Here is a 14,461-nt window from a genome sequence, read left to right as displayed (position 1 = left end):
TGTCCTACATGGATTGTATCTGGGGTAAATTCAGTCCTCGTCTCTTTTCTGCTTCCCTGCCCTCATTAAGATGGCTCAACTCGGCTCTGTTGTGTTTACTTGTCAACTATTTTTCCTATGTGGTTGACTTTTGTGGAAGGAGGGCTTCGTAATGATCCTGTTTTGATGGTGGAGGCTGTGTGTGCCTCTTTTAACGACTGCTCAGAACAACAGTGGAAAGCCTAACATTTGCTTTGTAACAGAAGGGATGATTATTTTTGTTATGTTAGACCAGCTGCTTGTCTACATTTTTAGTGTGTTTGCAAAGCTCATTTATAGTGTCATTACTTCTTTCAAAGTCATACAATGTCTGCAATAGTTCAAATCCTCTGTCCAAAACCATTAAGTCGGGTTTTGTTTGAGCACTTAGGCTATTTTTTTTTAACACAAAGTCGATCTGTAACTTGCGGTTCCAGGAGCAGGGCTCATTTCACCATATTTACTCCCATCTCTCCTCATTCAATAAACGAGAGCGAGTGCACTCAAAACAGCCGATGTGGCTTCACACGGTAATAATGAGCAATCAATGGGCAGTAATCGGAGCCGCTTCTCCATCGGCGCTGTGGTCTGAAAGGTGCGGGCGGGGGGGTGTTAGCCGCTGTAGAGCAAAGCCCAGACGCCTCTGCTTCTACATCTACTGGCGCGGACAAACCAGCATTAGGAAGTGACTGTTGAATAGTGATAGTGAAGACGTGTGTAAAAGATACTTATATGCACACACACCAGATACTAGGTCTGTTGTGCCATTGTGTTCCCTTAAGCTCACAATAATTGTTGTGTGTGTTAATTGGCTGAGGAAGTCTTGAGGAAGTGCAGTGTTAGCAGTGCAAAGTCGGTCTACAGAGGCCTGTAAGGGTCATAGGAAGTCAAGAAGACCTTGTATTACATTCAATACCAACTTGTTTTTCTTTCTCTCTCTGTCTGTTTAAGGTTGCCAATCAAGTTGTGCAGGCGCTTCTCACTCAGAAGGTTTGTTTCTTATTTCCATGGAAACCATTTTGCTCCTCAGCTCAGATAACTTTTAACAGCATTACCTTTATAACATAACCCGTCAACATCTTGCATTATTAGATTAACGATACATTTGATCATTTAATCTTCAGAAACATAACCACAATACTTTTACCTTTTATAGAAATGGAAAACAGTGAACATTACATACACAAGGCAAGCATTTTATCTGACACTCCCTGTGTGGCTATTCACTCAGGATCTGAGAGAGGAATGTCTGAAGCTGCGAACGCGAGTTTTTGACCTCGAGCAGCAGAATCGGGCGCTGGGTGTTCTGTTCCAGCAGCGGATCAAGCCTGCCTCGGACCTGCTTCTCCAGGTATGCTGCCCACTCAGAACCCAACATACAGCATGACATGCAACTGAGCCTTTGGTTTGAATATGCACATAGCACATAGCCATGCTTCTCACAGCCGTAAACCTGCTTGCTCACTCTCTGCCTCCCCTGCAATCAGTTTAAAGTTTAAAGCCAGTTTACGAAGGAAGCAGCAGCTCCTCCAGTAAACAAGACCGAACATTTGAAGTTGTTTTTCATTTGGGTTGGTATTAAACTGCCCTGGGGTCTCAGATTGAGACGGAATACAAAAAAAACTTCCTTTCATTACATCAATCTTTATCAATCTTATCAGATGCAGTTTTTTGGTCTGTTTTTCTGTTTTGAAGCAAAGATAAAGGAAACACAAGCCTTAAAGCACAGATCCCTTGTTTTGGTTTGTTTATCATGCATAAGAGTTCAAGCTGAGGTTGCATACTGTATGTGCCGTTTTAATGCTCTTATTTTTATGGTTTCACTAAGGACTCTCTGGTGTGCTTCAGAGAGCTTCTACAAAGGCAAACATAAACTTTAAAGTTAAAAAAAAGTCTGCGTCCTCCCTGGTGTACCCAAAATAGAATACTATCCTTCATATCGGAATACAATATGAAGTTGTATTCCTCTAATGCAGTTCTGACTCTGATAAATGTTTGCAGCGCTCGAAATAAAATCTGCTACAAAACCACAAAGAGTTGAACTATCAAGTATCTCTTCTGTAAGCATTACACAACAACCACCACTGTATTTATATTCTCCACAGACGCCACATTCTCTTTTTTGGAGTGGCTGAAAATTGCCTCAGTTCATCTTTTTGGTCCTTTGGAAAACACCAATTTAGTGAGAGGAGTCTGTGTGTGCATTCCAGCTAGATTTTCAAGGTGTAATTATGAGACAGGCGGACCTGCCACTCATCTATTGTCAACACTGATATAGCATCGCAGGTCAATAAGAACAGTTTGGAAAGGTGGGTTTCACAGAGTTATGTAAATTGTGTCTTTGTGCTCCTCGCTGTGAATATGAAAATAACAAGCTTCCAAAAGAAAGGAGAGGGGGAAAGAGCTGTCAGTCGGTCCAGACGGGAGAAAGAGAGGGCGAAAGGAGAGGAGGCAAGCAAGGGTAGATAAGTAGGAAAGGACAGGACAGTGAAAATGGAGAGATGAGAGATAGCAGGGAGCCGAGACAACAAGGAGGTAGGAGTGAAAAACTAAGGGCAAAATCAGAAGGGGCAGAAATGGTAGATCAATTGAGTTTTACAAAAAAAAAGAGGAAAGAGAAATAATATGGCTCTGTGTGTTGTAAAGCTCTCCATCAGTTCCAGCTTCTTCCAGCGCCATTATTGGACAGGCAGGAACATTGTCAAGTGAAACTGCAATATAAAAGGCTAGAGGAGGGGTATTGATGATATCACTGTAGGGACCAAGAGGTGCAATCTAGCTGGAGACGAGAATTAAGGCCGGGACTCTGTGTAATGTGTTTCCCCCCCCCCTTTTTTTTTTTTTTCTTCCATATGATCCAGCTGGAAAAAAACACGCATCTAAGATGATAAATCCGTTGATTAGGTTTGTGCATCCACATTTTCTGACACACCAAAACAGTGACCTGTAGGTTTTCCCACTGGAAAATGAGTTGCCTCTCTGCTCATTACCTTATAATGATATTTCCGCCACCGACTGGTGATTCAGTGTAAGGATTAATCACAATGTGGTCATGCTGCTCCGGATGTGCGTCCATTATGAGCTCTGTGCTCGTGTGGGAGAGCTGTTAAAAACATTTATATTTATCACAGGGGGCTGAAACTTTTGGCAGTATGTAATTCAGAAATAGTCCTTGTAAACATAAACATCAGGCCACTTAAGTAGGCTATGGCGAACGCTCTGCGTGGAGCCTGCGCGGAACCATAAAACAAGCTTTAGCTTAGCACAAAGACTGGAAACAGAAGCTTGGCTTTGTCCAAAATACTCTCCTATATTAGCATTATTATTGTACCTCTGAAACTAAACCTACACCCTAGTGTAATTACAAACAGTTTCACTTCCCACTTACTAAACCATCCTCGCAAAAATTCTAATAAAATATGAAAATAAGAAGGGTGAGTTTTCATTTCTTCTCTCTGCTGGAGCCTCAGGCAGAGGGTGATCACCCACATGAGTATACTGTTTCCCATCTAGCTCTGGACCTTTTGCTTATCAGTAATTAAACGTTCTCTAGTTCCCTGAGGGCATCTTGAGTTTCTCTGATAAAGAACCATAATGCTTTTAATGGGAGCTGCACCAGTTGTGCACCTTCACCGCCTTCAGCTGAATTGGTTTGATTCCAAAAAAATGCCACGTATTCATTTCAGAAAAATCCGACATTTGCGACGTTTCAAAAGTACAATGATGGTTGTTATCTCAAACCATGCATGCAAAGCATGCAACCAAGGGAAAATAACTAGTGTGCAGTCCATCCACTTATGCTGCTTATCAAATGTGACAGGCAAGTGGCAACTGAGTCGCCCATTACTGAGACAAATACTCTGTGTCCCTAACTAAGCTACCTCAGGGCCCCAAGGACACAGCATGAGCGCCAGTGACCTCATTACTGCTCATGCATTTTTGCAGTTTAGACGATCAATCGTGGTGCTTGCTGTTCAAAAAAGTTTTAAATCACAAATTTAAACAAATGATGCCACTTTTTAGTGGTGAATGAAATTCTATAATAACATTTGCATGGAGCTTTTAAGATATTTTTCCATATATCTCACTTTAGTCTTGTGATATTACTTGTCATATTACAACCGAGCCTTTGTCTCATATCCTAGTGTAGTTTACCGGGCTGTGTGTAGCTGGAGCTTTAGGATGAGTCAGACATATAGATTGGGTCATACAGGTGAGCGTTGTATGTGTGTATGAATTAATGTGTGTGTGTGTGTGAGTGTCTGTCTTTTCTCTCTGACTGCTTGTCGACCCGCTGTTGTGTGTACTGTACGTGTGTTGCAGTACCGTTCAACCGATGGGTTTTTGACAGCGAGTGCCAATACTGATGTATTTGTTTGGAAGCTGCTATTCTGGGCTGATATTCATTATCTTGAAATATGACCAATGTCAAGCCAAAGAAACGACAAAGTGCAAAAGCAGGAAGCCTGAAACTTTTTCTTCAGTATGACACATGGAACTTCTCCGTCGGTGTCCAGACTAATGGATGTCCACGAATAGTTAATAAAAGGCCACATTTGCATGATATATTACAGTCTTGCATGCATTAATTTGTGACTTTGATCTTGGCCTTGAACCTTGAAAAGTTCAAGATGTGTGCACACGGCCTTGTCGTCTACCGTTTCCTTCGCCTACACCCCCCCCCTTTCCCCGCGACCCTGCGACACTATTGACTGAATCCTTGATGGGGATGCTGAGGAGGTGAAATCCAGCACCCTACGATAAGATCAGAGCCTCCCATGACAACTCAGCCACTCCATCCCCGTGTGGACAGCAGGAAGGCCCGGCCGATGCAGCATCAGAGCTGCACACAATTTCAATTTCATGAGTTTTAAAACTGGGATGAGAAGCCATCTGGAACCTTACATACATCTTAAAGCAATGTTTAATTTTGAAAGAGCAATGCCCATGAAGCTTTACAGTTTAACGGCACAATTTGGACCTTGACTGAGGAATCCTTTTACACTTTAAATGCCTTTGAACTGAATCAAACCAGCTTTTAAAGAGCATGCAGAGCTTGATGTTTTATGAATCTTAAAAATAGTAAGGAATACTTATCTTTGTGGTGAAAAATCAGTATATTTCCATGGCACCATTACCACCTAGTCACTGAAGGTAATTAGTCTAATTCACATGCGCGCACTAATACAAAAAAGATTTTTTTTTTTCTTTGAATGTTTGTATAAAAATTGAAGAGAAAAACGTAGGATGGTTGTGTTTTGGCCACAGGCGAAGTGATGTAGGTTGTTTGTTCTCAAGAGACACAAAAAACAGTTTTGGTATCATTATGAGCTGTTTTCTTTTTTCTTCGTTTTTTCCCGCACCACAATATTCAGAGGACATTTTTCACAACACAGAAAAAGGTCCATACAAACTGAGAGTTATATGGACTGCAATAAAAATTGAAGATCTACCAGTTTTTTATTTTAAAATGTTATGGCATTGATAGAACATTTGAGCAGTTGTTTTTTAAAGCTCAGTCTCCATTTGCTGAAGGTGACTTCATTCAGGCATTTCATTTTAATGGTAGGAACTAAGGCTGGGAAATTCAGTATAAGATCAAATGTTTAGTTCCGGCATATTTCCAGTCTAAGTTAATTTGAGCGCAGAGAACCCAGTGTAATTAAGTTCTGAGATTAATATGTGGAAATGTATTTGGTTTTGTATCCCTCCCTCTTAAGCACAAGAGTTAAATAACAAAAGAGACTGCAGACTAGCATATGAATAAAAAAAAATCAAAGGAATCCCTTACTCCCTGATGCAATTATTTCCTATTCACATTAGTTTTTTTCCCGGCTGATGACATTAATGACTTTGAGCGAGGAGTATGAATCAGGGCTCTGCGTGGCGCCAGTGGAGGGAATCTGATGGGCCGGCAAAATGTTGCTCAGCCTCGACATACTGTATGGCTTTTAGAGGTGTTGGAAAACAAATTCAAATTTTTATTTTATTTCATTTTTATTGATATGTATAACTTCAGATATTTGCTGTGAAGGATCACTAAGTGTTAAAATGTTTCAGGTATTACATTTGATCAAATTTTGAATGAACAGTATATTGATGAGGTGCTAAAAGAAGACTTTTAGATTGTGCTATGTGCTGTAAAAAGTATTGATGATTGAAAAATACCCCTACCATTCTGCTGTTGTGTGTTTTAATTTCCTGCAGTCAAAATTCACTCTGGTGTGTCCTTCCTTTTGCCTTTCAGAAACTCCACTCTCGGATCTTGGATCTATCTGCGGCCGATTTGCTTCTGGAGACAGAGAGAAGCAAAGCCTTCTTGCTTTCCAGAAATACAGACTCTCCCTCCAGTGTAAGCTTAATGGGAAACACGCAGAAGACAATGCTTTTTTTTTTGTCCAGCCATAAAAATCATCCAGGTAGCATAACCGCAACCCCCTCAAGAAATCATTACAAGATATTAAAATACAGACCTAACTATCTGAAGCCGTGACCCCTCCTCTGCTCTCAGCAGGAAGAGCTGGTAGTATCACTTTGCACAAAGAGGAATAAATCCTTGTCATATTACCAGAAAACCATCGATTGAGACTCGTCAGTAAAAATGACTCCATAGGACACTGTGGTACATTAGTCATCTTATGTATTATGCATTAAGGGCTGAACATGAGTTTGAGCCCTTCTTTTACCCTTTTACCCCTCTGAGAATGCCACCTGATAAACTCTAACGTGTGCTTTGAGAGAAGAGGGAGAAATGAAATAATAAAGGCCGAGATATGAATTATAAATCGTCTCGTTATCTAAACGTGCAAAAGTACCACATCTCCTTAAAAAGGTTGTGTTAGGCGATACACATAAGTGAATCTTAATATGAGATTAGTGGAATATCTTGTTTCATATCTAGCACACAAGAATAAAATAATTTATTTGCATAGTCAAATTATTGGCAGTGAGATACTAATTGAAGAAACATATGCTGTGTTGTGATGACTGCACATGGAAATTTGATTGATATTTTCAAATTAAATTTGAAAAAGGAAACTTTGCCAGAGTATTTGATTGGTCTGTCAAGTCGTTAAATATCTTTCATCACAAAATTAACAGCAAGAGAGCAATTACATTCGCAACTCTACCCGGTGACTTATCAGGTACATTTAGAGTTCTAAAGTATGTTCCTATACATGTTACTCACACGATGACTCTTTTCTCTATCTCATAGGAGGTTCAGTTGAATGGAAAGACAGGTCTCCCTGTGACCAAGTGTCTGAGCCAGCTGAGTCTGACAGCGCCAGCGCCTGTTTACCCACGCAGCAGCTGTAGTAGTAGTGAGTTGTCCCTGTCAAGTGCGTGCAGCGAATTTTCCAGCGGCTCCTACACCTGGAATGATGGACGCTCCTGTGGGAAAATGGTAAACCCTCTCCCTCTATAATAGACTGAGTAGCTATAGAAGTACAGTAGCTCATCAAGATCCATCAAGATGTTTTTGCGGTCTTTCTTTTCAAAACCCCTAATTAATTCCCCATCTTGCTGTCGGAGTGTGCTGATTATGACTTCAAATGGATACAAAATATGTATTCTTACATGTTGACCCACTCTTTCTTTTTGCCCTGTAGTCATCTCTGACCTGGGAAAAGAGGCTGAGTTTGGGTTCGTCAGCCCCGAGTAATATCTGCGCCACCCTGGAGGAGCAGCTGCCCACAAGGCGCAAAGAGAGCAACATACTCGAGGGACTGAGAAAGCTCCAGAGGAGGAAACACAGGAGCTCCTCTGCTTCATCCAAGGTCTCCAAGTCAGGCGACAAAGACTGCATGAACTCCAACGAGGGCATCTACTCGCTGGGTGTCAAGAGTGGCAGTAAAGTGGTTTTCAAGCCTACCCATGTGGGTAGAACTGCAGCTGTTGGGGGCAAGAAGTTCTCTTATGATTCCGATGATGCAGATGATGAATTGGCACATTCAAGTCGAGGAGATAACATTCCCACCAAAGACGGCTGGCTTTACTGTAGGAGGCTCTCCCGCAGCATTTCAGACAGTTTGTGTAGCTGGGAGGGGATACAGGACAGTGGAGGTGACTGTAGCTCAGGTCCCGGGGCTACAAAACAACCTTCTGGTTGTGACTCAAAAGAGCGTCCTGAGAAACTCATGAGTTTCATAAACAGTTTTCTCCCTGAGGTAGGGCGGACATCAGCTTTTCGTAAACCATCCTTGCTGCACTTCAACCCCTCTTACCCAGCGGGTCCTAATCACCTCTCTGACGTCGATGATCCAGAGGAACTCAACTCTGAGTCTAGTGAAATCGGAATGTCCTTTAGCCAGCCACCGGAGCTAGCAGAGAGGGACTCCAAGAGGGTGTCAAGAGATGCTGCCAAGCTGCTCTCACAACAGTGCTTGCGTAGAGAGCAGGTACGCACCCAGTCTGCAGATGGGAGGCCCAGACCTTTCAGCTTAATTAAGGAGCCCAAAGGGGCCAAGTGTACTCAGTCTGAGGAGAGCATTTTGGCAATATTTGATGCAGAAGGAGAGCCTATTGAACTTTGTGCTCAGAAGCTCACAGTAGGTGCTGGGCCTCTAAATGACATTCAAAGTAGCAAGGTAGTTGCCGATTACACAGAACTAGTGTCCCGAGAGAGGCCAACAAGGCAAAAAGCAGAAAATGCAAGAAACTACAGCATTCTTGAATCTCCAGAAAAGCCATCTGAATATCAAATTAGGTCTAGCAAAACAAGCAATAGCAGGGAAGGCAGTGCAGAGAGGCTGTCAATGCAGCTGACTCCACAAAGGAAACTAATCAAACCACCAAGCAGCCGACCCAATAAAGGCCATTCCATCCCACCAATGAATGATTCAGCTGGTTCCAAGTCCAGTGGTTCAAAGATACCTGGCCGTAACAAACCTTCAGGATCCCCACTGAGATTGTCTAAGGGCTCTTCCACTGACCCAAGTAACAGTGGAAACTCAGGACCCTCTGGTCAGGAGAAATCCTCCTCCTCTCCTGCAGTTAAACTGTCCAGGTTCATAAAGACACCAGGACTCTGCATACAGAGCCCAAAGGCAGTAAACTCCAAGCTCCCCAGCAGGGCCGAATGGAGTAAAGGCTCCTCCTCTGGTTCCCCGCACCTCTCAAGGAGGCACCTGGAGTATGCGGACAATGGTGAACAGCCAACCAGGGACAAACACTGTGAAACCACCAAAAACAAACTCAGGTCCCCTTCTCCTCCCCCTCCCCCGGGCCGCACCACCTCCTTACTGATCAGACCAAATTACGAAGGGTCGCCTCAAGCACATAAAACATGGGTGGCTCAAACATCCACACCAACCACTGTGAGGGGCCCTCCCCCAAGTTACCACACCTCTATTTTACCAAATATGCAAACTACGCTACCCATCAAGGATAAAGACTGTTTAGACTTGGATGCAGGCTACGGGACTGCACTTGCACCTCAGAAACTGGTTGAGAAAACCAGTCAGCACCTTCAAAAGTCCCCTGCCATGACACCTACTAAAGGCACTCCCAAGAGGATGACCTCGAAAGACTACCTCCCTTCTGCAAACTCAGGGTGTGCTCCAGAAACTGAAAAATCACCTAGAAGCTCAAAGAATGTTCCTCCTCCCTACAGTGCCCTCAGAGGGTCCTCACTTCAGAACTCATTTTCAAATAAAAGAGGAGCAACCCATGAAAATGTCCATCAGACAGTGCAGAAGACCTCTGTTAGTTTACCTATATCGCTTCAGGACAACCCTCAAGGTAAAACCGAACCACAAAATGGTGAAGCTGTCATGCTTTCCCCCAACACAGCAGAAAAAGCCTCAAAGACTCGCATCCCAATGGGGTTTAAACCTTTTTTTAAATCTCCACCCAGTCATAAAAATAGTCCCTCTATACCAGGCAAGCAAGAGAAAGATCATATCAACTCAGTCTCCAAGGAGACTGTGACTTCAAATGCTTCTACCCAGTGTGACAGCTTGAAGCCAGTGTACAGTATTGATTCCCCTCCCAAGATGTCCATTACAGAGGGGAAAGGTGAGGTCCAGTTTAGGTTAAAGGAAGAAGACGTGCATGCTGCTGTGTTACCAGAGGAGGGGGACGTTTGCGATAAAGGGAAAAGGAGTAGTGAACTTTTCTCTAGATCCATATCTGTTACTACCAAATCTCATCTAAAGCCAGCCTTGGGGATGAATGGGGCCAAAGCCCGTAGCCAGAGTTTCAGCACCAACTACATTGAGAAACCCAACATCAATGTTCTCGATGGACCTGGTAAAATCCGAACTCAGATCATCACCAACTCTGGTGAAAGGGGGAACTCTTTGTCAAGGCAGAGTTCTTTGGAGGTACCAAGTGTTGGGTTAGTGGAGAGCCCTGTCCATTCCCCCAGGACTAGGCTTAGCCACTACGGAGGCATGACAGGGTCAAATAGTCACAACGTCCTCCCTGAGAGAACTATTAAATCGGGTTCCAAAGCTGAGGGGTCACACGGTAAAGAGGCACGTAGCTTACCCATCAGTGATAGGATTGGTTTGAACAACATTCGTAAGCCAGCAAAAGTTGCCTCTCATCCACAGTTTCAGCCTCCTTCCTCTTGTGTCTATAGCTCAGAAAAGCCAGTGCAAGAGACAGGAGGCGTAGCATCCACCCCGAATGAGCCAGACTTTAGCAGGGAAGTCAAAATCCAGACAGACTCTCCAGATACAGAGGAGAAAATCAACATCAGCCCAAATGTGTGCACTATTGAAGAGAAAGTCATGATGGGAATTGAAGAGAATTTGCAGAAATGTCAAGAACAGGAGAAGGTCGCTGCCAGCGAGACCAAACAGAAAACGGGCCCCTCTCTGGCAAACTGGTTCGGCCTCCGTAAGAGCAAACTTCCAGCTCTGGGCGGTAAGAAAGCAGACTCCCCCAAGGGAAAAGAGGAGAAGAAAGACTCAAAGATCGGATCAGTGCTTGGAGGCAAACCGATTAAGTCTGACAAGAAGAAGGATAAGAAGAAGAATGATAGCCAGCAGAGAGACAGTCAGGAGGTGCAGAATCTGTCTGAGATGAACAACAAGCTGAGCTCCATCATGGACCACTGCAACAATCAGATGGGTCAGATTGCCAGTCAGATCCAGTGTACGACAGTCTTTATCGGCAAAGACCAGTTTGTTAAAGAGATTCTTGGCAGGTGGGTGAAACAACATCTTTGTCATCAAGAAAATCACGACTGAATTACCCTTAATTGATTGGATGCTATGCTGATTACTTCCGGTCTCTGAGCCTTCTCAGAGTTTTCAAGTGAATCGACACTAAAACAAATCAGTTGTTCTGTTAAATTAAACATGAGCCATCGCTGCATTAAACCTGTGTGTTTAGAGAAACTGATAAATAAACAACACAAACAGCAGCTGTCTGTTTAAGTTATGACTCCACTCCAGTGAGCATAAACAATTCTCAGACCAGCATCCAGGCACGTAGTCAGCACACTTAAGGAAAAGCATCTCTCAGCCAATATATTCATACTCCTCACTTCATTGATTTGCCACTTCAAATCACAGCTGACATATATTTATCCAGAGTAACTGCAATCACTTGAAAGGGAGTACTTAATAGAGGTTGTTAAACATTTGATGACATTGCTGTGTGCACATATGTTTGCCCGCATATCCCCGAAGCGAAAGAGCAGGTCAATTCAATTTATCAGCAGGCTCACTTTCTACCTGGCGAGTTGATAAAGGAGGAGCTCGGCATCCAGACATAAAAACAGATCAAATCTTATTTCCTCGCAGGACTGCTGTGAAGGGCAACTGTGTGGCTGCATCGCCACCGGGGATCTCCACACCCAAGAAACACAGCGAAATGAAGGGAGATATGGAGATCTGTCCAGATACTGCTGTAAGTGAACACATATGTATGTGTGTCTGTGTCAAGCTCTGCTTGTCTGTCTCTGACTATGTTCTGTCAGGCTGTTGGCACACGCATACATGCAAATTCCCACAGGTTTTCACACTTGTACAGTACATTTTCACAAACCCATCCACAGCAGCACCATCTCTTCAGCATTATATCCCCCAGAGGCTCACTATCGATTCACATTGTGTTTTTGACTCACAATCCATCGCCTACTTTTTCATTATCTACCCAGCCCACTGTTGTTGTTTCCACAAAGCTGAAAAGCTTTTTAAACTACATCTTGCACAGAGACAGCCAGCAGGCCATGCATGTAATACAAACTTAAATTAGGCATATCCAGTGGCAAATCATATCAACACACTGTAAGAAAAAGGCCAAAATTATGACCTTGTGGATTTATTCTTTATCTGTCAGTCAAAAAAAATGATGGAGAGGCTGAGTGCTTGAGAGCTTGAAAAAAGCAAGACGGCAATAAAAGGAGTATTAGGAGTGAGTTGAATGGAGGAATAGAATGACACAAAGAGAGTCTCACTGCATAATATAGGAAATTTAATCCAGATGATGTGGAATTTTGATAACATGGAGGAGCCCTTATCGTAGGCACTCAATTTGACAAAGGGGCCATTTAATACCATCCTCCAAGCTTTTTCTCTATCTTCTCCCCACAGAAATGCAACAAAAGAGGGACACTTTATGACCTACGAGCTCCTTCTCTTGCACCACCTCAAAACCACTTTTTTTTAAATAACACAATTAAAGTAAGGCAGGAAAGTATGACAATTGCAAACTCCCTTTTGAATAAAACTTTTAAACATACAGTATTTAACAATTCCAAAAGCGAAAAGTCATAAAATACAGGAATCTGTAGGTACTACTTTTTCACTTTTCTTCTACAAATTGCCTCAAAGGAAGCTTTCTAAATGCATATACAGACACTTACCTACACTATATATTATGTTATGTTTTAGCTGCTGAAGTTGATATCACCAACATGCACTGTGTGTTAATATTCTAGACCCTTATAATGACTCAGAAGATAAACCTGAGGGCTGAAAATGAGGAGGGACGCATCCCAGACACAGCTTGTCAAGACCACATGCTAGGTAAGCTTATGTACTGTATGACTGTTGGTCCTAATGGAACATTTCACCAAAAATAGTTAAAGTGAGTGATACCGTGCCAAGAAAAACACATGGATTGGATCACAAACTAACGTACAGGTACTGTTCAAATCTGCTGTGAAATATTCCTTTTTACCAACTTTGCTCGTTACCTTCACTATGTCAAATGTTTGTGTCATCTGTTTTAAGCCACTGAGTTTTATATTTGCAAGTGTTTACCTCAAACACTACAGTTTTTTCAAGTAGCTTACACAAGGCTGTCACTAACCATCACAAATCAAACAGTGCAACAGAGCATTAACACATTTTACAGTTGTGATTTCCTGATGTGATTGACAACTCAATTCCTTCGCCAACTAATTCCCTCTCACTGCCAGACTTGCCATTACTGTGGGGAAAAAGCAGCAGCAGCTGCAAAAAAGGAAAACATGTTGACAATCTAGTCAGGTGATTGATGTGCAACCGGGTGATATTTTACAATGCCTGAGCAGCTAAGGAACTGAAAAAATAGATGCATCAAACAATTTGTGAGACGGGATGATGATTGTTATTATTGCAATGGGACAAACTTGCATTGCGGTATGTAATTCGACGTGGAGCGAGAAGGGTGTGGAGTGCAGTTTGTCACTCAGTTGTCAGACGTTGTCTCAGTGATCCACCTCATAGGTCCTAATGATTTATATCTTGTAATATAGCGCCATAGGCAGCATGAATTGACATTTGCTGGAGTAGGGCCCTTTTTTTTAATAACAAATTCTATGAAAAAAAAGGTTGCTATTTCTTTCATAGTTTTAGTCTTAAATCGTATATTTTGAAGCAAAGCTTTCAAAATTGTACCTAAATTGTCCAAGCTTTGAAAACATGACGTTTGTTTTCAAATTGAATGAAGGTTAAAAACGATGCTTGTTCATTTAAAGCTGCTGTAATTAATTTCAATATTCTATATCACTAACTGGCTGTAAAGGTTGGCTATTGTACTGTGGGTTTGCTTCATAATTGGCACTGTTTACCTTCAGAATATACACATGGAGGTGAACATTAGATGGACTCCAACTTCACAACAGCCAGTTCTTATATATAATTAAATTATATTTTGGTAGGTGTTAGTGGAAATAATCTCTATGGAACCAGAAACTGGTTCATAGCTTCAGTTGTGTTTTTTTTTTTTTTTTTTTAGGTTTGACGAAGTAACTTATCAAACAATGTCAAGAGTGTGGAAATGAGCTCATGATGGGTCACAGCCACGGTGCCAAAAATGAAACGCTTAATTGTTTCTGTATTCTGATTAACACGCTGCCTTTTTTTTTTTTTACATTCAGCTAAGTACGTCCAGACGGTATGAAATAAATATTTCATAAAGGTTTCAGCTGTGGCTGCTCATTGCTCCTCAGCACTGCTTTAATGTCACGTATCTCCAAAGTGCAGCATTCACAGGCCTAACG

At 42.3% G+C, this 14,461-nt stretch overlaps 1 protein-coding gene across 2 annotated transcripts in view; it reads left to right on the top strand.

The window, feature by feature from the left end:
• LOC144512611 (nck-associated protein 5-like) overlaps positions 1-14,461 on the top strand; it is a 122,241-nt gene that overhangs the window by 93,647 nt on the left and 14,133 nt on the right. For both annotated transcript variants that reach the window (XM_078243421.1, XM_078243422.1), the window contains 7 exons: positions 970-1,008; positions 1,250-1,369; positions 6,266-6,370; positions 7,235-7,423; positions 7,629-11,173; positions 11,775-11,880; positions 12,914-13,001. In XM_078243421.1, coding sequence (XP_078099547.1) covers positions 970-1,008; positions 1,250-1,369; positions 6,266-6,370; positions 7,235-7,423; positions 7,629-11,173; positions 11,775-11,880; positions 12,914-13,001 — 4,192 coding nt within the window. The remainder of the gene's footprint in view (positions 1-969; positions 1,009-1,249; positions 1,370-6,265; positions 6,371-7,234; positions 7,424-7,628; positions 11,174-11,774; positions 11,881-12,913; positions 13,002-14,461) is intronic.

This window comes from Sander vitreus, chromosome 24 (genome assembly GCF_031162955.1).
Source record: "Sander vitreus isolate 19-12246 chromosome 24, sanVit1, whole genome shotgun sequence".
NCBI classification, from domain to species: Eukaryota; Metazoa; Chordata; class Actinopteri; order Perciformes; family Percidae; genus Sander; species Sander vitreus.
This window is presented reverse-complemented; position numbering and strand designations above follow the sequence as displayed.